Genomic DNA, 24,850 nt, shown 5'->3' on the forward strand with positions numbered 1-24,850 from the left:
CCATTCAAACCATTCAAATTTTTGAATATGAATAATACATTATTACTACAGTAAGTCCTCGGTTTATGTCGGGGTTACGTTCCTGAAAACCGCGACGTAAATAGAAACGACGCAAAATGAGCCATGTTTCATGCCACCGGCCGGCCACGGCCCAAGGTCGGCCGGAAGCGCTGGCATACAGACGTGACAACGGGCAATTTTATCAGCAAATGACAACCGACAGCGTGGGAAACAAGTCCAACTAGTACTTCTCAGCTTTATAGAATGGTTATTTAACCAGCTGCTTTATTACCTTTATTGATTGAAATATAAAAACAGATATATAGTACATACTGTACGTAATATAAACGCATAATGCATTCAAAGTGTAAGGATACAAAGTGGTTTAGCGCTACACAGATTTTACTTTGAGTCATTCGCGGGAGAAAACAACTGTTTTCTTTTGGAGGCTGGTAAGAACAAAGTCAAAAGAAATGCATACATACAATAAAAGTACTATAAGTATGACAAACATTGAGAGCCCTTGATTTAAAATAATCACATGAAGTAATAAAAACCTAAAAGAGGTTATACAATAGCGCGGCGCAATTCTTACAATTTACGTACGGGAATAATTCTAATAAAAATCAATGTAAAATATTTTTCATGAGAAACACTACTTTAAATTTACGTCGCAAACAATATAAATTATATAATTTTACGTAACATTTTAAATGAAAAAGCTCTGAATACACTACACATTGTGAATAGAATTCCAAAAAGGATGACGTGACAAGTTTGTCAATTTATTCCGAGTCACTTTGAACATTTTCCGATTCCTTTCCTACACACATGGAAGCTGTCGCCGCCTTTGATGTTCGCCGAAGAAAGCATGAAGTGTTGTCTGCTTCTTTTTCTCCTTGAGGAGCTCCTCGTAGCACCTAACACTCTCCATTACGTTTCGCCGCACTTTAGAGCTCCGTTCCTTATTTATGTCTTTTTCAGAAAAAATTTGCAATGCCATTTTGACATGGCCTAAGGCGGAGGTTAGTTCTTTCACTGTGATGTCTGTTTTCACTTCCGGGTCATCATCTTCACTATCAGTGTTGTCTGCTGCAGGATTAATTACCAGCTGGTGTAGCTCTTCGTTTGTAAGCTCTTCTACATTAGCATCCAAGACTTCATCAATGTCGTCAGTTTCGAGATCGTTGAATCCAGTTCTTTTAGCGATGTCAACAATGTCCGCGCGTACGTCTACAGCAGGAGAGGCATCTTCAAATCCCTTAAAATTATGTAGGCAATCAGGCCACAGTTTACCCCGCGTCGAGTTCAAGCACTTTTTAGTGACCTCAGTCCATGCTTCTCCAATATTCTTGATAGCATGCAAAATGTTGTAGCCACGCCAGTACTCCTTGATTGTAGGCTTATCCTCACCATCTGTACCTTCAAGCAGCTGTTGGAATGTACGCCGCAAATAATAGGCCTTGAACGATGCGAAGACGCCTTGGTCTAGTGGTTGCAAGATAGCTGTGGTGTTTGGTGGAAGAAAAACCACTTTCAAATTTTCATGCATTTCTACTACCTCGGGTGGGTGACTAGGTGAGTTGTCGATCAGAAGGAGAATTTTAAAGTCAAGGTTCTCCTTGGAACAGTACTCTTTCCATGCAGGGATGGCATACAAGTTAAGCCATTCCCTGAACAGGGGGCCAGTTATCCAGGCCTTATTATTTGCTCTTAAAATCACTGGCAGGTGCTCCTTGAGTAACCTTTCAAGGCTCGTGGGTTGGCTGACTTGGTTATCAGCAGCGGTTTCATTTTACAGTCGCCAGCTGCATTTGCCGCCAACAATACTGTCACACGATCCTTTACAGCCTTGAAACCAGGCGCAGTCCTCTCTTGTTTAGCGATGTAGGTTCTCGCCGGCATTCTTTTCCAGAAAAGTCCCGTTTCATCTGCATTGAAAACTTGTTTCGGCATGTAGCCACCTTCTTCAATGATCTTCTCAAGTTTCGGGATGAATTCCTTTGCGGCGTCAGTGTCGGAACTTGCTGCCTCGCCTATCGGTTTTATATTATGGAAACTGTACCTGGCTTTAAATCGCTGAAACCACCCGCGGCTGGCATTAAACACTTCCTCTTTAACGGTTGAAGTACCTTCAACATGTTTCATTTCCTCATAGTACAAAGATAGTTGATAGAGCTTTGCTTTGAATAAGCCTTAAATTTATGGAGCAATTGTGCTGGTTGTGTTTCAATCCATACGGCAAGCATCTTCTCCATTTTCTCCATAGCGCTATTACGTGTATAACTCGTCTTTGTAGCACTGACAGATGACATGTTCAGTATCGTACTCTTAATTTTGTCCGCGTTTGATCGAATTGTACGAACTGTGGTAGGTGGCAGACCTAACACTTTACTAATCTCAACAGCCCTCTCACCCGAATCGAAACGTCTCAAAACTTCCATTTTCGTGGCTAATGAAACATGTGTTCTGTTCTTATTTTTTGAAATTATGTTTGAAGATAAATTTAGTCGTTTGGAAGACATATTATGAAGAAAAAATCATAAATTGCAGTGAGCTGATACTGTAGGCCTACTACAAACACATTTAATCACGATAAGTTAACAACGGCACGTTTAAAACTCCGGCCAACTCAATGATATCATAGCGACTGAAGTGCCAAGGAGTTGGACGAAAAGGGGTAGGAGAAAATGCTGTGTCGTTGCGGGAAGTAGATAACACTTCTACGTGCGAGATACGTGGGTGGCCGAGCGGGCGGGCTGGTAGTATTGCATCACCGCGCGGAGAGCAGCGGAGAGCAGGAAGCGTCCCTCATGATGTATGATAAGATAAGGCGGTGAACGTGTAGCTTACGCTACATAGCATAAATTAACTACCGAAGGAAACAAAGAATTATAAACGAATTATATACGGTGTTTTGGTTAAAATAAAGATTTACGGTCATTGTAAACGACGTTATTGTGAATCGGCGACAACTTAAATTGAAACATGAGTACTCAAACATTAGCGACGTTAATCCGAAACGACGTAAATCGGTACAACGTAAATAGAGGACTTACTGTATTTGTATTTGATTCAACCTCGATTTTTATTGCTGCGAGTAAATCTGTCTTTTGTCCTTGATTTGCTTGCTTCAAACTACTTTATTATTAAAATGTATCATGTATCACAGTCGAAATTTAATTATTTTGGTAAAACAAGTAGAAAGAAGTATTTTGACGTCATATTTGTAGAACTATACACTAAATTGATACATAAAGAAAATATATTTTTTTAAAAAAAAATTAAAAATAGGCACCAAAATCTCTGGTTTAATGATTGAAACTGAAACTGTGTGTGTAGTCACTGCAGTGGGTGTGGGTTGTGTGGCAGGCAGCGCCGCATCTCGACGCGGGGAGCCGACAAGGGGGTGAAGGAGGACTTCAAGCTGGCCATGAAGCAGCAGGTGGCTCGGTGCCGGGAGCCCGTGGACGACCTGGTGGTCAAGTTCCTGGTGAGCGAGCGGGCGTCCGTACTGCAGAGCCTCGCGTGCAGCCCGCCCGAGTGACCGTCACATGAATACTGCTGTCGCATTTTGTGTTTCACTGTTCTACTACATTTTTGCCACCAATTTGGGGAATTTAAAATGCCACATGTCATTACATTTTTAACTGCTGTTATTTACCACTTGGTAAACATCGAACGAGAAAGATTGTGAAAGAACATAAAATGTAATGGAGCCATTAAGATAAAATTTACCGGAATAGCCCTTAAACCAAAATAATGTCATCAGAATGAAACGGCTGACATGGCGTGTGAGTGAGCCTTAAGGAACTGAAATGTAGATGTACACGTCGGAAAACTGTAATGTTTTTTTGATAAGAATATGAATTAAATTATTTTTTTATACATCTTGTTATTTACTCAACCTGTCGACCAAGACTTGTCTTGTCAAAGTAGATCCAAATGTCCAACTGTGCTTATCTTGCTCCCAAAGCACATGTGGATGCATCTGTATGTAAAAAAAATTCTCATCCTTGTACAGGATGATAGAAAAGTGTTCTTTCAGATCTGCCTTTAGGTTTGCAAATGTTGCCACTGCCCTTAAGTAGCTCGAACAGCAGAAAAGGTATTACTGTGATTGTGGTAAAACCAAAATTGAAAATTCACATATCGGTTACAGTACATTTTACTAAACAAAGAATCTGCACAAAATCTGCAACTCATACATGGGTAAGTACAATACTCTCAATCATTGCAACGCAATCTGTACTGATTAATTATATCGGCTCCACTGCCTAATAATACTGGTACTTTTATACAGTTTACTAATATGATTTCCGGACATAACGTTATGCATTGATGGGAGTGTCATATTGCTCACCCATCAAGAATACTTGCTCATTTACTGTCTCTTTACCATCAATAGCAACTGAACTATTGTTAACTAATGAAATTGCTCCTTCACTGCTATATTGGATTGTCAGGAGCTTTGTTTCACCAATCCTTCCTAGTTTACTAAGATATGTTTTGTATTAGTCATAATTGGTGGTGGACATGTCATCGTCGCTGTATTGTTAAGAATTGGTATCCCTAGACATGTTTCCTCCTTGCAACACATTTTATTGTGGATTCTCAGCTCTGGATTTCGAAGTAGTATTCCACCCTCGTGTATTCTTCACATTATAGTTCAAACTATGCTGTTTTACATTTGCACACTATGACTGATAAAAAATTTGAGTATTAAAATGCTGCACTCCCCCTGCGAACGTGGTGTTTGCGCTGAGTTGCAACTTGTTCGGTGGTTGCTTCATTGTGTTGAAGCCAGCCTGCAATTGTATCATTATGTTGCTTTGAATATGAGTGCACTAAACCTGTTGTAAAAATGATTTATAGAATGCCCTGTCCTGTAAAAATCCCACCAAAAATAAGAGGAATTTTTAAACAATTACTAACAAACTTTAACTTTTCTCTTTCTGTCAGTGCAAATATCTTTCAGTACTCCTCAAAATGTTGTAAGAATTTTTTGGATTTTTTTGTACTTGACCCTGCATATATCAGAATGTTATCCAGCCACTTCTTCGCTGGATGGTGAAGCATGAGAATTGGGTCAGTTTCATTGGTGCAATCGTCGTAGCGGTCTGCGCATTATCAGTGTTGCTTTCTGTTGAACTCCCGATCCTCACATTTTTCTGTTGAATACGTATGTAGTTTGTCTGTAGTGTCTGGATTTCTCGAAGTACATAAGACTTTGTGTTGCTTAAACTCTTCTCTATTTCGTCAAATCGTCCATCCATTGTATTAATCTTACTTCCCAGTGTATCTTGTGTAGCCTTTTGCAACTGCTGCATTTTCTGAAATTTATCTTAAGGATACTTATTAAAAATCTTGACTTGCTTTTTGAACCGTTCTTACATTTATAACTATGTTCTCTAACACCCCTATTCTGCTACTCACAACTGCAAAATTCCATTCCATATATTTATGTATTTGGGTCAAATCCACAAGAATCTGACCACTTTCTGCTTCTATCTTGATCAATGCTGTATTCATGACTACCTGTGCAACTTCAACTATTCGTTCCTGGCTGACATTTATCTCCTTTTATTGCTAGGCCTGTGCGAATATTCAAATTAACGAATACAAATACATAATAAACTACATACAGTAAAACCTTTTTGTTGCGACCCCATTTATTGCGACCACCTCTCTATTACAACCCGATTTCGAGGAACCGTGAAAAAATTGCCGCAAATCCGAAGAAAATCGGACAGAAAATAAGTTTCTTGTGGTGAGTAGCGTGTTACTGCGTTTCTCTTGCCGAGTGCTGTACTGCCGTAGCAGCGCATATCTAAAAATAGATACCACTTCCTGTCGACCGCTGTCAGCGCTTAACAACCCCCATTCCACGTCCCTTTGCCGGCAGGGTGCAGATAAAGGTTTTTGTGGCAACGTGTTTACGTTTAGCTTTTTGCGAGTGTCTAGTGTGGTACGCAGTAAAGCTGGGTTTACAATTGATTTCCTTAAGAATTATAACTTAACATCTAGCACACGATTAAGTCAAAACTATATTTTCCAGTTTATGATTCACATAGAAGTCGTTAATTCCAACCAATCACAGCACAAAACACAAGTCAATCAACAAACCATCCCCCGATTTTTCTTCTATCATTACATCATCTTCTACTGAAATGTCAAATTCTGTTGCATAAGAATGTTCACTCATGTCTAAATTAATTCGTAAATACAAATATACGAATTCTAACCCAAAATACTGCCTCGCTCGGTCCAATAATAAGACATAAACTTCTGGTTGAAAGGTTCCGGTTTGTTGTGATTGGTCGCTTCCCTTAAGTCTTAACGAAAAATATAAAATATAACCATTTCTGTTAAGTCTTAAGTCATCATATGGTTCACACACGACCCGTCAAAATTCACACACGACAATCATAAACCATTCCACTAGTTTACATAGTCATATGGTAAGTACACAACTTAGTCTTAATTCTTAATCGTAAACTCACCTTTAAGGCAAAGCTACCTGCTGGATTTCTCTTGATTTTGATTACTATCGGTTGCAGTGGCGTGCCCAGGATTTTGCTCTGTGGGGGGGGGGGGGGGGGGGGGGGGGGTCAGTCAGAAGGCTAGGGCCTTTCCTGGGGGCCTGGGGGGTATTCCATACCCCCTAGCTAGGCGGGGGGTCCTCCCCCGGGAAAATTTTGAAAAATGTGTTCAATATTGCTGATTTAGGCTATCTAAAAATACTGGCCGTAACTTCATAAAAGTAAATATTTATTTTTTTTCCATTTTATGAATTATATATTAAAATATTTTTAGCCCTGGGGGGGGGGGGGGGGTGTCCGGTCCCGCTCGTCCCCCCCCCCCCCCCCCCCGGCAAGCCCCTGATCGGTTGACAATGTTTGCTTAGTTTTTGAAGTCTGATTTGGTATATTTTCTGGCTTGAATTTGTGAACTATTGTTGATGACTTATGCAGGTTTTTTCTTCCGATTTTGTGTATTATGACTTAATAAATAAAATACCATTAAATATTAATTACTATTAATACAATGCAGGAAAAACCCTCCGGCCGCAGCGTGTGAACATGGTAGTCGGCCACTCGCTCGCCCTTGCTCACCCTCTCCCCGTACCGTGCGCTGCAGCCGATCTCGGATGCTGCTTGTACTTGTTAACAATCACGTTATCTGCTTCATTTTAACGAGAGTGAAAATATATTAAAACTGTCAGCAAATTGATAAAAGCTTTATGTGTCCGCAAAACAGGGCACAACACTGGCCCGCCATTTGTTTTCATTCAAAACGTGGCTAAAGAACTTGCATGGATCAGGCTGAAAACATCTGGCAATACGTGCAGATTATAAGGAATATTGTTATGAATTGAGATGTTGTTTTTCGAGTAGATATACACAGCGACCGACTGGATGCACGCCCGCCTCGACTCGTTTTAACTGCCGCAGCGATGTTTATTTTGACAGCTCAAGCAATTATCTTTTCCCGTGGGTTGATAGAAAAAGGTCGCTTCACCCAGCATAAAAAAAAAAAAGGCTACGCCACTTATTTCCCAAGCAGGAAACACACTGGCTGCCGTCTGTCTCCCCCGCATTAATCTTTCTTCTAACATTCCACGTCTCGCCTCTCGCGCGAGCAATAACGAAGCGACCACGCATTGGGTCGTTTTATGCTTTGTTTGGTGACAGCAGCTTGATTTTATTCGGTATATTCCTTTTCATAGGACCCTTGCTATTTGAAAGCTTGTAAATTCCTTGCCAGAGATGACTGAACTCGAACTTGGTGTGAAAAGTGACATATTTTGACATACTTTTTTTTGGGCGTGTTTTTGTGGGGAGGGAGGGGTCCGAAAATATTTACAACGATCTTACCATTTCCTCATCGCTTTAGTACCCCATTCATAATAGCCAAATTTTACGGGTGAAGAGAGGGTGAAAAGAGCATTTTCTCACTGAAGGTTTTTCAAAGGGGAGCGAAGTTGGGGTGTTATAAGGGAGGACTCTAGATGGTTTGTGTGTCTGGGAGGGATGAGCTAGCTTTGAAGAATAACGAGGGGAGGGAGGGGTGAGCTTATGCGTCATGAAGCCGCTGCCGCCAGCCAGCCGGGCGAGCTTAGTGTGCGCCCACTCGCGTTGCAGAACCTACCACCACTGACATATTTTTAAAGGAAATGTCCCATTATTTTTTTGTTATTCTTACATGAACATTATTGGATGTATTAAAACAGACACAAAAATACGCTGTGTTAAAATTAACAGATTTGAATGATCTTTCATTTCTTTCTTTTTTTTTTTAAATTTTTTTCTGATTTTCACATTTTGGTCAAAATGTCCAATTTTTTGACGGTTCCCGATAATGTATTCGTAAAATCACTGCTTCGTTAAATCCAGGGTTCGTGACATCTGGGTTCTAGTGTATTTAACTACGGCAAGCAGAAAACGTACATGTAAACTAACAAGTAAAAATAAACTGTCTTTTGACATATTTTCTTTAGAGGTGGCCTGTAGGGCGACGGACTTGTTATGAAGGTTGAAGTGGGTTTAAAGCAAAGCCATCTAGCATTGTGAGTGACAGCATCCTGCCATTGTAGGGCTGGTTTCTTAGCTGGTTGAGTGGTGGTGGGGGGGGGGGGGGGGGGGGGGTGGTGGTGGTGGTGGTGGTCTACTACGACCCTATTCCTGGGAACCGTGAGGGGTCGTTTCAGAGAGGTTCGACTGTATTTGTATTCAATCCAACCTGGAATGCTTACACTTTGAAATAACGAATATTCGTTTGCTTACGAATACCTCGAGTTTGTCATATACCAATGTTCCCTGCTGAGATTAAGTAATTTGTGTGATATAAATATCCTTTTTGATGTTAAATGAGGCTTTATTCTCAAAAATATGAACAATCAGCAACGTTTTAAACATGAAACAAGTATTATATGTTTTTTTTTTGCTACTCTCTCTTTAAAAAGTAATGGAAAAAATTGTGTCAAACAATTCAAAACAAACATATTTATCATTTCAAACTTAAAAACACAATATTATTTGTATCCTTTTTGTCACACGCACCAGAAGTAGGAAAAAATCAATGTCATCAACCATGGACTACAACAACACAAAACACTGACACTCAATGGAGCATCCATTGAGATGGGCATTAAAATAAGTAATTATAATTTTAAATCATTGGCATATAAATTGATAGTCATAGTCATAATCGATCTAACACCATGTGATATAGTAGCAGCTTTTGAATACGAATTAATTATTTGCGAATACGAACTGTTAGAACTGTAGTCTCTGTACACTGAAAATAATTTCCAAAAACTGATTGTGGGCGATGCAGGGAGTGTAAGAGAATACAATAAGACTATTTTTTTTAAAAACTTTGTATGTTTGAACATGCTAATCTTCAAAACTAGACAAATATTCAAGGGGTTTTTACAGGTAACAGGTAGCTTTGGGCAACATATAGGCTTTATTTCATCAAAATCAGTTCACAAATAAAAGATATCTTAATTTAAAGTTTTAGGAGTCTGCTCAGCGTAGTACATTCCGTAGAAAAATCAGAAGATAGGGCTTCATTAGTTCCTTTTTAAAAGGAGCTCACAGAAGTTTTCGGATGTTTACCTCAGTGACATGATCATCACAGCGTAGTACACCAAAGTAGTATCAATAGAGGGTGCTGTTAATTTATTAACCTCTGTGACAGAATTAAGCACAACAATCTTATTTTAACAATGAATTTACTTGGCTAGGATATATGGATTTACTGATTTTGATTTGTGATTTGGATATTAAAAACTTAATGATATTGATTTGATGCTTTCGATAGGTTTCATATATATTTTTTATATTTAACTTCTTAGCTAGGATAAACTAATTTATTGAGATTGCTTTGTGATTTGGGTGTCTACTTATTACATTCTTTTTGAAATAACATAGTAGAGGTGGAAAATTTAACGGTAAGTGGCGAAGGCCAGCAAGTTTTTATATCCTGAATCCCACTTATTCTTAATTTTCCATTTCACCTTAAACGTGTACAATTCCTGGTGCACTTATGCCATGACTATAAACAAAGCAAGGCCAGAAGCTGCGTTTTTCAGATGTGGACCTTAAGAGTCAGTTGCTTTTCACACGGCCAACTCTACATGGCTACTCCCGTGTTAGTGAAGCAAACAATATCTTGGTTCATGTTCCCAATAATACTAATTCAAACACATACGAAGAAGCTTTATTTATTAGTCAAAAATAAATTCCACGTGTACGAAGTCAGGGGCACAGCTAGTTCAAAATAAAACATGAATACAAACACACCACAACTACCTACACCTCACAATAAACCATTAAGAAAAGATTTGAAGCAGGCTGTAAGATGAAATGGCATGACAGTGAAATTAATTAAACATATTATATCAATGTACTTAACTTTCCTTCATCTACATTTAAATATTATTAACGGAAGAAATGTTCATAGCACAGGTTTCATCTTATACATATATATAAACCAATTGCTGTTTTGTCAGTAAATATTTTTTTAATATGCACAAGAATTTCAAATACAATTTTTAAAAATCAGACCAAATTTCTTAAAGGTATGCATAGCATTTCAGTAGCACGATTATAATTTTTGCATTAAATTAATTTTGGATATATACAAACAAAGCTCACAAAAATATTGTTACTTTACTCCTAAAACTCTGTATTCTTCATTATGGCATTTTGGTAACATTTTTGGTTGAACAAAGTATACACAGAATTTATAAAATAATCATGCACAAAATTAAAAGAGTCATCATAAAAGCAGAACTGATGTAACCTTATGATTTTTATTAATGTAGCCAACTCATTTCATGCAAAAATATATAAATATAACACATAAAAATAGATAATTTTCATACCACAGACAAAATTTAGTGCCCAAAACTATAACGGTAATTGCCCAAAATAAGCCTCAAGTGATCGCTGTTTTGTTCCGAGGACATACCGTAGTCCTGCGGCTTCGTACCGTGAGTTTGTGTGTAACCACAGGACATTAGTACAAACTGTCCTGTAAGTAAAGTGATATCTTTTAGTACCTGCGAAAAGTCAACCTATGTGTTATTGTGGAAGTCTGGGAAGAGGTCACGTGCAAAAGTTTTATACTTTAAATGTACTTCTTTGTGTGGTTGCAAGATGGCTGATACAATGACTGTGAATTTTTTGAAGTATCAATAAAAATACCATAAATTCAGTTTGGTATCCGAGACATTATTCCAATACATGAATCGACGATTGTAACATTTATTCTGGAACTTCAACAATTTTCAGCACCAAAATAATTTTTTTTTTGCAAGTGTTTATGTATATCCACTTCAGACCGAATTTTGAGCAAGCCAAAGTGGTCTGGGGTGTAATAACATAGATGAAAAAAACAACTTAACTTAGTGTTATTGTTTATATATTCTAAAATTTTGTAATAAATATTTAACTACGGCAAAAATAACAATACAGAATTTTTAAATGTCACACCAAGTACAAAAAAATACACACAAAATCAGTTAAAAAAAACATTTGTATTTAACATTTTTAATAAACAAATAGCGGTCTCACTATTTAAACAGATAATAAAAGATACACAGATACAAGAAGTAACTATTCAAATCGGTACTCTAGCAAAAAAAAAAAGTAGATTTCAGATACCTAAAATCATTTTTAAAATATGCTTTCTGCTTTACTAATGTATGACATACTGTGTGACACATTCGAGTCAAGCATTTTGTGATGCATGAAGCATAATTGTGTAATTTTTGTTGGTTTCCAATTTACAATGTGCATATTATAGGCTTGTGTAACTGTACTGCTTTCTGAGTAAATGTCCTGTATAGTGAATGGTTGGCATAGTGTCCAGAAAGTGGGAACCCTCCTAACATCCATCTCCCCTTGTGAAAGCAGTATCCAATTGGCTGGGGTGAAGGACAACCCTTCACACGCCTATCTCGACCAGTAACAGATTGATAGACACTGCACCGACTATATTTTTCTTAAGTTATTGGATGCTGTGTTACTAGTACATAGTATTTTTAGTGGTTAGGTCAGGTCCACGCGTATCACACTACTTTAAGACAGAGTGCACTGCATTAGCTACTGTGAGGAAGAAAGGGAAGGGTAGCATGGTCAGGCAGGCACGCACGAAGACATCTATGGTGTAACCCTAGGTTCATGGCATCACGAGTCCTGGTAACAGTGCTCTTTGCTGTCTCCCTAGTCTACTTATAAACTACCAGCTCCTCCCTGACCTGTTTCTACATCCGACTTCAAGACATTAGCCAAGGACGGCCGTTTATTTAGCCCCAGAGAAGTGTTAATGACCGGTGGGTAGAGGCATGCTGAATCAGCAGCATCGTCAGCGACACGGGGCAATGAACCAGGAAATCGTCGACACTGCTGCGGACCCGAGGTCACAGAGACGGGGCTTGTTCGACCTCTGGTGACCAACCGCCGAGACACTGCTGCGAGCTCGAGGTGTGGTAGGGAGGCATGTAGGGTACCGTCTCCTAAACTTGTACATCCTTTTGAATTGAAAGAACTGGGAGAAGACTGGTCGTGGGTAAATTTTGATGTATGTGTTAGAATTTCATGTAAATGAAGGCGCAGCCCTTATAACGGATTTGGCCTCTGATTCACCCTCAAGCTGTCCGGGAGTCGGAGGAGTTATCGAGGCTAGCCGGCTGAGAACCAGCCAGGCAGTCGGAATCTAGCGAATTACAACAGTGATTTGCAGATATGCATTGTTTTTTAGATTGTAAATTTTGCACAAAGTACCACCAAACATTACTTGCACTGAAATAAATACCTCACCAAGATTGAAACTAGGAATTTGTTTGTCGAACATACAACTATGTACATAGTCTAGGAACATTTTAATGGAAAAGGAACAGTTGTTCAACTGTATAAAACCAAACAATGAAAAAACTTCATTAAAGTACATAGAACCCTGTTATAAAATTACTGCTTATAATTGTTGTCCTAATTATAACATCACATTTTTTTAAAGTTTCAGAATTTTCTCCATAAGAACGATGTATTCACATACTGTGTATAACTTTTCACGTATTACGCATTTCCTGCTTATAGTGATTTTTCCTATTGTCCCCTTGAAAAATTTTATAACAGGGTTCTACTGTATTTAAAACTTCATGAAACAGCCTCTTTGCATGGTTCATAATCCAACAGACATCAGGCAAGGTCAGTCACAGATCTTATGAATATGTAATCCTTATTGTAGTTGAAGGAACTTCAAGTAATCTTATGATTATTCAAATATCATGTAAAATTATCCATCAGGTTATGGTTGGTAATGACAAAGTCTATTTAACATTTTTCCACACTTTAAATCTTATAACATAAAATGGCATACATTTAAAGGAACATTTATTACAAACTAAAATTTTACAGCAATTTTTTCATGTCTTATAATACTTAAAATATTCATTTTACAAATTAATGACATTTAAAACTAATATCTTTGGTCTAAATATAAATGTCTAAAACATATATACTAATTATGAACATCATGGATATAAAAAATGAGATCAAACATTGACACCTGTACATTAACTTCACAAAAAATGAAGAGAGCTTACAAAAGCATGTGTATAAAAAAACATTAATACTGTGATGTATTGCTCTTTGGTATTACTTGCTGTTAACTTTTTCCTACCAAGAACAGGAAGGGGCGGTGGTTAGAATGCTATGGCAATTACTATCGACCCTACACTCTTGTGTTGTGATTGGGGAATTTTTCATCCTACAAGGGAGATCCCGTCTTTGTTCAGCCTCGCCTAGACGAAGCCAGCTGCAAGCTACCTCAAGCACCAAGTGCCAGCCTGGCAGATCAACTCACTCCGGTACCAGTCTCAGCGTCAGTGACCTATTTCTCCCCTCCCTCAACCCACCACTCACCCACACTACTCTGTGCCACGACAGCAGGGCGGACTAAGCATTATGTCTATGCTGTTATGCACTGCTCGCTAACACTTGAATTAACTTCTCGGGAGCCCTTCTTGAGGCTCGATCTCAGATGGAAAGTAAACAGTTTGATTTTGATGGCATTAATTTGCTCTAGGGGCTGTTTCTGTAAATTTTGTTTAATGGATTCGTTGTTTGGTGGCAAGTCCGTCAAAAGATACTTACTAAATGTTACTTTTGTCATGGAAAAATCTGCACTATGCAACATTTTACACCCATTGCTAAACATTTTGTAAATATCACTTGAATATATTTAACTTACAAAAATGCAAGAGTAATGGTGCAAAATTTACAGAAATACCCCTAAAATAATAGTAATAATGATAAAAAAAAATGGCTTTAAGACCAAGCCTTCAGACCTAATTCACTATCCTTTCGCCGTACACACAAAAAGCACCGTCATGATGCTAGTGAGATGCAGGCTTGTGTCGAGCAAGAAAACGTTTCTAAAATGATGGGGGGGGGGGGGGGGGGGGGGGGGGGGGGGGAATTGATATCATGTTCTCTCTTATTCTGATGCAAACCAATTACAAACATTGGAAATTTACTAAGATTCTGTGGAATTTTATATGACCAACTGACAAAAATAACAGCTACCCTTTTACTGAATTCTAACTGCATTCAAAATACAAGTTACTAACATGGTAACATTGAAATCATGAGCTAGCACAGTCCGGCCTATTTGAACACTTGGAAACTCCCAACAAATTGTTTGTGTTGTTGACTACCGAAAACCATTTAACTTAAAAACAGCCTGAAATAACACCTACTCCAAATGGGAAAGAAAAAAAAAAAGAAAAAAAAAACTGAATAAGTAGTCACACATTTTGTTGACAGAATGAAATATTTTATCAAGAATTTGAAATTGTCAAGCTTAGCTGAATGAACTAAGCATTGTGGGCATAAAGTCTGAACGTAAAGCTGGGTGAAAACTTTTAAAATAAATAACACAAATTAAAAATATAACTGAAATTAAATGTCTATGACCTGGATAATCTAGTGATCAGACTTCCTCTTTCTTGGAGTAGGAAATCTAAGGTCGAAGGATCTTCGTAACAGTATGATGCTCAACAAGTCTTCCACAAAAGTTAACAATTCCACGATTAAAATATAAAATAGCCTCTTAGCAAGAGACAGGACTATGGATCAATCTCCTCTGTTTTGCAGTCTTCTGCAACACCTCAACTGCTATGTAGCTGCAAATATTAAATAGTTTCAACCCCATAACTCCACTTTGTTGTAAGTGAGCTCTAGTGTTTCATGGGCCAGAGGCAATATGGTTTTAGTCAAGCTATATGTCAAATTCTGGAAGCAATAATTTATAAAAAATAAATAAAAATAACCTGAAACTTGAATAAGGGTAAAGATTGGCTATAACTATTAATTACAAATTACTGCAAAAAAATGTTTAGAACACAATACTGTCACGACCAGATTCCTAACTTTTTAGTAAAAATATAATACTGAAAAATCATACATAGGCTAATTCAAAAATAAAATCGCTTCAAAACTCAAAATTTTGAAATATGAACATGAAACTTAAGCATACTTACAAAAATGAATAAAAATTAAATAAACTGGTGATATGTATCCTCCTCTTTAAAATTTTCATTAGCTATTACATCAGGCAAGATTTTATGCCCCTCTGTTCTTGGTAGATACTGTTCAATTGCAGTTTTTGTTAAAAAAAAAAAAAATGTATGTATTTGAAATATTCCAAATGTATCCAGAGATCTCAAAAAATTAAATTTTGTACAGGTACAAGATATAAGTAATATTTATAAATTAATATTAACAGGTAACGTAAAATCTAAACTACACTCCTAGTACTAAATCGTAACGCACATACCTACTTTTTGAAATATGTATCTATTACAGTGAAACATTCTTACAATGTACCTGAAGAAACCCAAAGTTTCGATAATAATAAAAATACTTTACGAAGAACTGTTGATAAATGTAAAATTCTTGTAGAGATCTGAAAATATAAACTTTAAAATGAGAAATCATTAAAATGAGGTACTTTGTAATGATGATACACTTTGAGTATCAAGAACATATATTTTGTTATCTTCATCTCTTCCTGTACACATAAATAGCTCTACTGTGCTTACACACACCTAGTCTCTCAGCAGCAATAAAATGTAATGCTTAATTAGTAAAACATTGAAGATACTTAAATAAAGGGCAAAAAGCATAACATAAACATGCCGGGCACACACAAAATGAGGCACGAAACGTTAGGACATTTTGTCAGATAGTAGTTGTCCTCAGTGTACCTATAAACAAGCAATGCACACAGAATGAGATGCGATCAGAAACGAGCTGACAACATCAAATGATGGCCCCAACTTCATTTTGAGCAGGCTGTCTGATGGCTGCAGTATCCTGCACTTGTGAAAGTATAAAAAATTTGCCAATTAAGCCATGTCGAAGTGTGCATACCCTTATTTATTCTGTAATAGTTTATTTATAGCTCACTATTTAAATGTTTTTTTTTATAATTACTTTAATTTGAGTAAATATTAACTTGTAAACTATTTTGATTGGGTCTATCTCATTATGGAGCTGGATGCAGATCGACTAGTATGTTTCATACAGGAAAGACCTATTTTATATTATCCAGCTTTCAAGGAGTATCATGGCAAAAATTTGTTTCGAGAGCATGGGAAGAAATAACTTAACGGAAATATGGTGTTAAGCTGTCATGATGCATCATGTGGTATTGTGTCTCGTCTGATTCTGTGTGTGCCCAGCCTTAAATATCATCTTGTAAAGCAATACGAACAATAGTATTTCAGTACAAAAGTTTAGCGAGTGCTAAATACTGCAACATACTTGGTCAATAATCTACCAAATAATATTTACTTACGTACAGGTAAAAATATGTTTACCTTTGTCAAAATCTAAAACACACATGGCTTCAAAAATAAAAGGTACCGGTACGACCTACATATTTACAACACCTCAAAAGTTTTATTGGTACATTGGAGTGGGTAGAGTTGATGTTAAAACTTCAGCCGATGTCTTGTCGAAAACATCCAGCATACACTCTCTTGTCCGATTCATGAGGCTTTCAACGTCTTGTGGAGTTAAACTTTTCGTGCTTATCGGTGGCAGGGCTGTTACGATTATACGACCTGAAATGTTGAAAATAAAAAAAAAGGGGTAATTTTGTGTTTCTGCAAAATACTACGAAGAGAGGCTTAGAGTGGTATTCAAAGACAAAATGTTTTAGGTGTTGAATATGCTCCATATGTACCATAACCATATTCCTTAACACACTACTGCTCCCAATCCTTTAGATAGGTCATGGCCAGTCCTTTAATTTTAGGAATCAGAATTTGGTTACCTGTCTGTCATAAACATTTGTACATGCACAGGGCTCACTTTTCAGTGATTTCATTCAGATGGCAGACCCACGTCTGACGCCATGAACTTGTTTATATTGACGTCAGCCGGGGCTTCGCCCCACGAGCCTGATCATCCTCCGTTCCCTTTCCCACCACCTTTCCTACCCGGAATTTGTGTCGTGACGTACGTAGCCGTGTGAGATTCAAACTGCGCGCCACGAACTACAGCAAGAGGGCGCTTAGCTGCAGTGCGCCGCACCCCTAATTGGTATTAATAATTTTGTAACTGTAATACCCCAAGTGTCTTAAAGAATAATTAAATAATAAGGTTAAAAGATTTGGAAGCTTTGATTACTGAGGCCCTCAACTAATAACTATAAAAGTCAACAACAGAGGCGACACTAGGAGTAAACAAAGAAAATTTAGGGACTCCCTACAAATACTTGGGAGTAAAAGGATCGTTATTATATATTAAATAAATAAAAACAACTGTTACGTCTATAGACTTCCTTATTTTATTAATCATTGTTCTTTTTTTTTGATAGATTAAATTTTCCTTAGTAAAGACTGTTTTTCATTGATAAGTGATCTTATTTACATAACTCACAATTACACTTATTATATGATATTCCTTAACGTTATTTACGATAGGGCCGGCCCTGAATGTATAACAAAAATTAAAATATTTAAAAACAAGAATGAAATTAACATTGGTAACTTTAAAGATTGTACATATAGTCCTTCTAAAACATAATATAAATTTCTTCTCCTCGAACTGCTTTTTACTGTCCGCTGTCTTAACTGGGTTACACTAATCTTGGGTTCGTGAATAAAAAGATAGAATTATGCGGGTATCACCCGGGGCTGTAGGTAGACGGTGATCAAGGTAGTAGGCCTAATGATGTTGGATACTGCGCAGGAACCAACTCCAGAGGTTCTGGCTGAGGATTTTGGTTGCCCCAAACTTGGAACCCTGTCTGAAACAAAAGTCCAAATTCCAAAGAATTAGACCTGTTTCCAGACAGTATACTTAAATGGCGCAAAAGGCCAATAGAGGGAAATTAACGGGGGGGGGGGGGGGGGGGGGGATGACGTCAAGACTTACCAAAACAGGGTGTTGGTCCTGGCGCTCAGGAGAGGGCGTCTCGTCTCCGCAAACTCGAACCACGATTCGCGGTAGCCACGGAAGTCATCATGATTAATTAAAAAAATAATTTATATAAAAATACTAAGTTTCTCTACTTTCAACTAAACTACTGACTGGTTAATAATTTTAGCTAGGGACTCCATCCCTTTAGTCTGAGAAGACTACATAATATACGATGTCGATGATTCGCAGAAGATCGCAGATACAAACGGTACCAGTCAGTCAGGAGGCGCGCACCGAAGTAAGTTCAGAGCGGGATATCACCAGAATATCATAAGCGCGGGGTCTCTAGAGAATGGGAGGGGGGTTAGGCTCTGAGCCGAAAATTACCGAGCCCACCCGAAGGTGTCCGGCATAAAAAAAATAGATCTTACTGGAGTGACTGCGCGACTGAGGCGCTATCTTTTGGTGGCGAGAGGAAGTACTAAAAAATCGACTAGTGACCGACGAGAGTGTCAAGCTAGGGGGTTAATGGAGTAACCAGTGGTGCCACCTAGCGGCCTGAGACATAAGGAGGGGAGAGAGGTTGTCGTTACCTCCGCGCGAGCGCGGTAGTGTCGGCGCTGCCGACGCCTCACAAGTGGCATTAGTTACCACAGCCGTCGCTAGGTGTCGTTAAGGTGCAGAATCGTAACTGCGGCTGTCAAGCCTGAGATGGCCTTGACTTCGGTTAACGCACCCGAGCGGTCGTCGCTCCTAGCCACTTCTGAGAAGAGAGGGTGGGAGAGCAGGCGGGGGGTGGCTTCAAAAAACGCATGGTCTGTGGGACACAAGGCCCACGGGATCCTCCTGTCGTGTCTTGCTGCTAGTGAACCTTATACCGATTCGTGACAGAGTTAGCAGGGCTCAGCACTGCTTCACAAGCTGCTCTTAGCAAAAGGTGACCCGCGAAGAAATAACGTTACCGGCTCCGACGTGCCTGGAGGCGGGAGAAATATTAGCCAGAATGCTAGCCTAGCATGAGGCTGGGAAAGAAAATCAGCTCGCCTCTGAGAACAGAGGCTGAGGGCCTGGCCGTAAAGAAAATAAGATGAGAGAAAAAAAATAATAATATTTCCAAAATATTTCAGATTACAAAATTTTAAATAAACGTGCCTAAATCTCTAATTTACGGCACATAACCCTTTTCTTTTCGCCCCAAAATAGTGTCACGACGGCTATGCATGTGAGTGTCTTTTATTTAACTAATTCATGATGTTTTGTTATTTAATAAGTGCAAGCACGAACAAGGACGCTCCCTAGCGGGCGACGGAGGAACTAGCATGCAACTTCATTTAAACCATTTTTATTCATATAAGTAATTATTACAGACGGTCTGGGCATGGATGTAATGTACTAATTATTGTAAAAGGATTTATGTATTTTTCAATAGTAACCCAGGGCACGACATAGCTAGGTTGTAACGGTAATTGTGTTCGGCGCGAAGGGCGCCATGTTGCCTCCCGCAAGCCCTTGTCTCGCTCCAGTCTCCTTCTTCAGCCGGCCGAGAGCGGACGTCTCTGCAGACACCCCGAGGACATCACCGTTGTTTCGCCGAGAAGTAGTTCTGTTAATTAATTTATTCAAATCGTTTTTCTTCTTTACCCTCGGGGCCTCTCTCGGTCGGAGAGACTGATTAATTAATAGTTATTTACTCTCCGGAGTTTTCTATCATCTGTGTATTAAGCAACGGCTTGAGGCGACCACGTGCGTGGTTCGCCTCCTCACCTAATTCAATTCGTGCCTTGGGCGTTTTATAGCTGTATCAACGGAGCATTGTGTAAGGGCGTGTAACGTGAGTAATAAAAACCAACTAATTGAGTCACGTGTTTTGTGTTTGGGGGGGGGGGGGGGGGGGGGAAGGGGCACGTGGGTCCTTAACCTGGTCAGCGGCGTGTGGGACGCCCTGAGAGCCCACTGCGGTAATTAGAAGCGTGCCCGACGCTGAGAGCGGGCTTAGTTAGGGACAGGTGTTGCGTAGAAATCAGGAGGGCTAATATCTCGCCGCACAAGGGCCACGTAACGCCCTGAGTTAGAGTTTTCCAGCCGGGTCCACGTGCCCACTCACGTGGTGGCGCCCATTAATTTCCACCAATAATCCAATCTTAGCACCGGTACGTCCTCAATATGTATACCCTTTCATGAACAATGGGGGATGAACCTAGCGTATCGGTATGCAAAATTAAAATTTATGATAGCAAAACTGTCCTGGAATACATTTTGTACACTATTTTAATGATTATAACAAGAAAATCACAACTTAAAAAAATTACTTACTTTTAAAAATTAGAATAACAACCTTGAACATGCATAGTTTCTTCGTCATTACTGTTGTGTTCCTGTAGCAAAGTAGTTTACGTGCATGGCAACCAGGAGAAAATGTATGAACAGTAGCCAGTTCAAATCCCAGCAGCATGGATTTTTTTCAAACTTTTTTATAAAAAGTTTTATTATTGCACCATGAACACTATATTTCATGCAAATTTTTATTAACTACTAGTTGCAGTACCAGGCATTGTCTGGGTTGAACACAGGGTGAAGAGGACGTTTTTCAAAATCAGATGTAGACAGTAATTGTCTTCTTAATTTGAATGTCAAAGGTGCAAAATCATACCTAACACTGGCAGAACCCAGCAGATGTGTTCTGCCAGAGAATAGTAATTTACCTCTATATACATAAAAATGAATGGTCTGTATGTAATCTAGACTCTATAAAGCAGTTTAGAAAAAGTGTAAAAATGAAAGTTTACTGATATTGAAAAGATTCCATTATCTAGCTAATGCTCGGAATGGGTTGCAATGCCTCATTCAATTTTGTATTGTAATTTGAAATTGGTACACATATATGAAGCTTCTATAATTCTCTCTAATTCTCTCTCTCTCTCTCTCTCTCTCTCTATGTATATATACACACACACACACACATACATAAATATCTCTATACCTCTCTTTATCTCTATCTTTATCTCTATCTTCATCTATAGATTTATTTTTATCTCTACATATATACATCTATATCTCCCACTATCTCTATCCTTCTTTATATATCATCTCATATATAGTTTTACATATATCTTTATATAACTCCATTTCATTCTCTACACCTCACTATCTCCCTCTATCTTACTCTATACTCTATACTGAGAATTACACACTTTTCATGCCTGTGATATATGTTGAAGTATTTTTCCAAGACACTTTTAATTGGAAAGACAAATTATTTTTGTTTATCAGAAATATTATCAACTAACTTAAAAAAAAAATCAGAGGTCCTTAATGTTTTTTGAAGACTGAGCTAGTCTAGTGGCTAACTATCTATTATGTAAGTAACTCATACTAGGCTACACTCAAATGGCAACACTGTTGCATGAAAACTAATAGTATTCTATCCGTTCATTAATTAGTACACCAAGAATGTACTGCTATGGTTTCTCATAATATCAACAGGTTTTAAAGTTTCACTATATCAAACATACTAAATGTATTTTAAATAAATGATAATAACCAAGTATACATGTTTTCCTATTTGTTTCAAGCAAGCTATGTACTTTAAATTTTACATAATTGACACAGTAAATTCTGGTTATTCATTGAGTCATTAAATTAATAAAGTTGCATTGATGTATGTTTGGATGTGTTGAGTTGTATGTACTTGATTTTAACTAGGGACAACAAATGGAGAAAACAAGAAGTGACTTTTGACTGTACCATATTAAATTAATTAAAAAGTTGAAGATTTTGTTATATGGCATGAATATAGTCCTAGCAGTTTATAAGAATTTGGACATTGATCATACCCGTCATTGGTTTAAACAATAAACTTGTTAATAAAGCATGAGAGGTCCTCAGCTGATTTTTTTTTCTCCTTTTGCCTACTTGAAAAAACAATCATAACAAGGTTTTACTGTATTTCCCCCCCCCCCCCCCCCCCCCCCCCATCATTTTGAATATGCGCGAACCTAGTACGAAGAAACTCATGATTCAATCATTCTAAAGTGTTTACATGTTTCGCACAGCCACAGAAACCTCACATTATCACTGAACTTACACTTGACTGGCTCATCTAAAGCTTTGGACTAAGGTTCTTTAAACTCTCACTAAATGTTTGATTAAAGTTTTTCAGTGAGTAACATGTTTTGGTTCACCGTAAAATAAACTTGTAAGACATTCTACAATAAACCAAAATGCTTAATATCTCTGAGGTACAGATTCAGGGCCTATATGGGAGGCAATATGGCATGTAATTTTTATTAAAACCCTAGTTCCCAAAGTTCTACATTACTCATATGTAACACACACAAAACTTACCAGGATTGAATTCTTTTGTTTCACTGTTGAGGAAATAGTATGAAGAAAATACGACAGGAAGAACTGGTATCTGCCCCATTATAGCTACATGAAACGCACCTTTCTTAAAGGGCATTATAGTCCCAGTGTTGTGTCTTGTACCCTCTGGAAACACCCACATTTTTATCTGCACAAACAGAACAACATTATATCAAATGACAATAGTTCAACACAAACCAATTACAACAGGTAAAACATTAATAAATTAATCTTATTGCCTTCTTTTATTTAAGTGAACTTTTCAAATTATGTATGTTTCAAAAACTGTATATTATCTTAGTATGCAATGGACAGTTTCTAATGTACTTTAAGGAACACTGATAATTCAACAAAGCTGAAATAAATTGGTCATGTCTTTAAAACAAAATCTAACTGGTTTTCACAATAAAGAAATTACATCAAAGCTAGTTATATAATTTATAATAACTAGTAAAATTCTTCCAAAACTTTAAAGGAAATTACAATGTTTGGGTATCAACAATCTGCTACCAGGAAATAATTACAGTGTTGGCAGTATTAGAGTGGACAAACGACTAACTTTGTCAAAAGTTGCTAAACTACACAGTGTCATAAATCCTGAGATTACAGTACTTCTTGGAATCAATACTCAAACCTTTCTTCCCTGTTACATGAGTTGAATCAACATAAAAGTGAGGATAATTCAATTTTTTTTTTATGTTGGACCACTATTGAAATAATGCCTTCACACTTTAAAGTACAGTTTTACCCTGAACTTACACAATAGGTAGGACCGAGCAATAACCATTAAACCAAATTCGTGCAAGTCAGGGTACAATTTTGCATATAAATATATACATACAAATTATGTTTAGTTGGAACCCGAAATTAAATAAAGAATAATAAGAAAATTGTAATTAAATCTTAGATAATTCAACAAATTATATGTTTAAGAATTGCAAAAACATAAACTGATGTTATTTTGACGTAGAAGGCTTCATACAATCTAACAAAGTTGTCTGACAGATTAAAGATTTTTTTTCTTCTCACGCAAAATTTCCTCGTAGCGGAGAAACAAGAGTCACGAGACGTTAAAACAAAAGATGAACGAATCAACGAGGAGATTTTGAAATGGCATAGTTCCAGATTCGTATAAGACAGGGTAGCCTAAGTTGAGGTATTACTGTAGGTATTTTAGGGCCTATAAAAAAAGTTTCACTTTTAGTAACAGTTCCGTACAAAGTACTCTCATTATTAATTGTGTTTTTTACAAGTATGATGTCATCAGATTTCTCTGCAAACCAATAAAAAGTACACAAACAAAATGCAACAGGTCTGTCGTAACTCACTTGCTTTTCTTTGAGGTTGAGGGTGGCTTTGTTGATGGTTTGTCGCGCCTGGTCCGTGTTCAGCCTGTCTATGAATATCAGGCCACACAGCCATGCGGCGAGGCCGAACGGCCAGGCGTAGAACAACTCCTTCTTGGCCACCACGGTGCACTTCTCCATCACCGGCCACATCTCGAACATGCCTGCCAACATAGCGCCCGCTTTACTCACGTGCTGAGACTGGCAGCGAGTCACAAGGCTACTGGAAAGTGTTGGGTAGGGGGGGAAAACGGGGGAGGGGAGAAATATATACAGTAGAACTCTGTTATAATGTTCCTGCATATAATGTTTTCCTGCTTATAATGTCATATTTTTAAAGTCCCAATATTTCCCCCATAAATATTGTAATTTCCTGCTTATAATGTTTGCTTTCTAACATTCAATAAATGGGGGGAAAATGTTTTAAAACCAAATTATTCCAACACTTACGATGAAAAGTTTATTTTATGTATGTTTATGTTCCCAATCACTGCCATACAATACATGAAGTTTGTTAAAATACAATTTTATGCAATATACTGAAGGTACACAATGTTCATAGTTACGTGTCAGTTGGCACCCTTAGTCAACTCTTCTCTTCCTTGCCATTTCAGTGGGTATTCAGATGCACGTACATAGTCCTACGATATTTAAGTTGCCAACCATTGAGCGAGGGCGTAACTAAAAGTGTTTTCT

At 37.9% G+C, this 24,850-nt stretch overlaps 2 protein-coding genes across 4 annotated transcripts in view; one reads left to right on the plus strand and one right to left on the minus strand.

The window, feature by feature from the left end:
- LOC134536746 (integrator complex subunit 10) overlaps positions 1-3,888 on the plus strand; it is a 31,233-nt gene extending 27,345 nt beyond the window's left edge. For both annotated transcript variants that reach the window (XM_063376654.1, XM_063376653.1), the window contains exon 13: positions 3,373-3,888. In XM_063376654.1, the coding sequence (XP_063232724.1) occupies positions 3,373-3,547 (175 nt within the window). In that variant the 3' untranslated portion in view covers positions 3,548-3,888. The remainder of the gene's footprint in view (positions 1-3,372) is intronic.
- A 7,256-nt stretch (positions 3,889-11,144) lies between these two features.
- LOC134536747 (1-acyl-sn-glycerol-3-phosphate acyltransferase alpha) overlaps positions 11,145-24,850 on the minus strand; it is a 51,121-nt gene continuing 37,415 nt past the window's right edge. For both annotated transcript variants that reach the window (XM_063376655.1, XM_063376657.1), the window contains exons 3-5: positions 24,137-24,318; positions 22,791-22,956; positions 11,145-17,143 (exon numbers count right to left, since the gene is read on the minus strand). In XM_063376655.1, coding sequence (XP_063232725.1) covers positions 16,980-17,143; positions 22,791-22,956; positions 24,137-24,318 — 512 coding nt within the window. In that variant the 3' untranslated portion in view covers positions 11,145-16,979. The remainder of the gene's footprint in view (positions 17,144-22,790; positions 22,957-24,136; positions 24,319-24,850) is intronic.

Source organism: Bacillus rossius, chromosome 11 (assembly GCF_032445375.1).
Source record: "Bacillus rossius redtenbacheri isolate Brsri chromosome 11, Brsri_v3, whole genome shotgun sequence".
NCBI lineage: Eukaryota > Metazoa > Arthropoda > Insecta > Phasmatodea > Bacillidae > Bacillus > Bacillus rossius.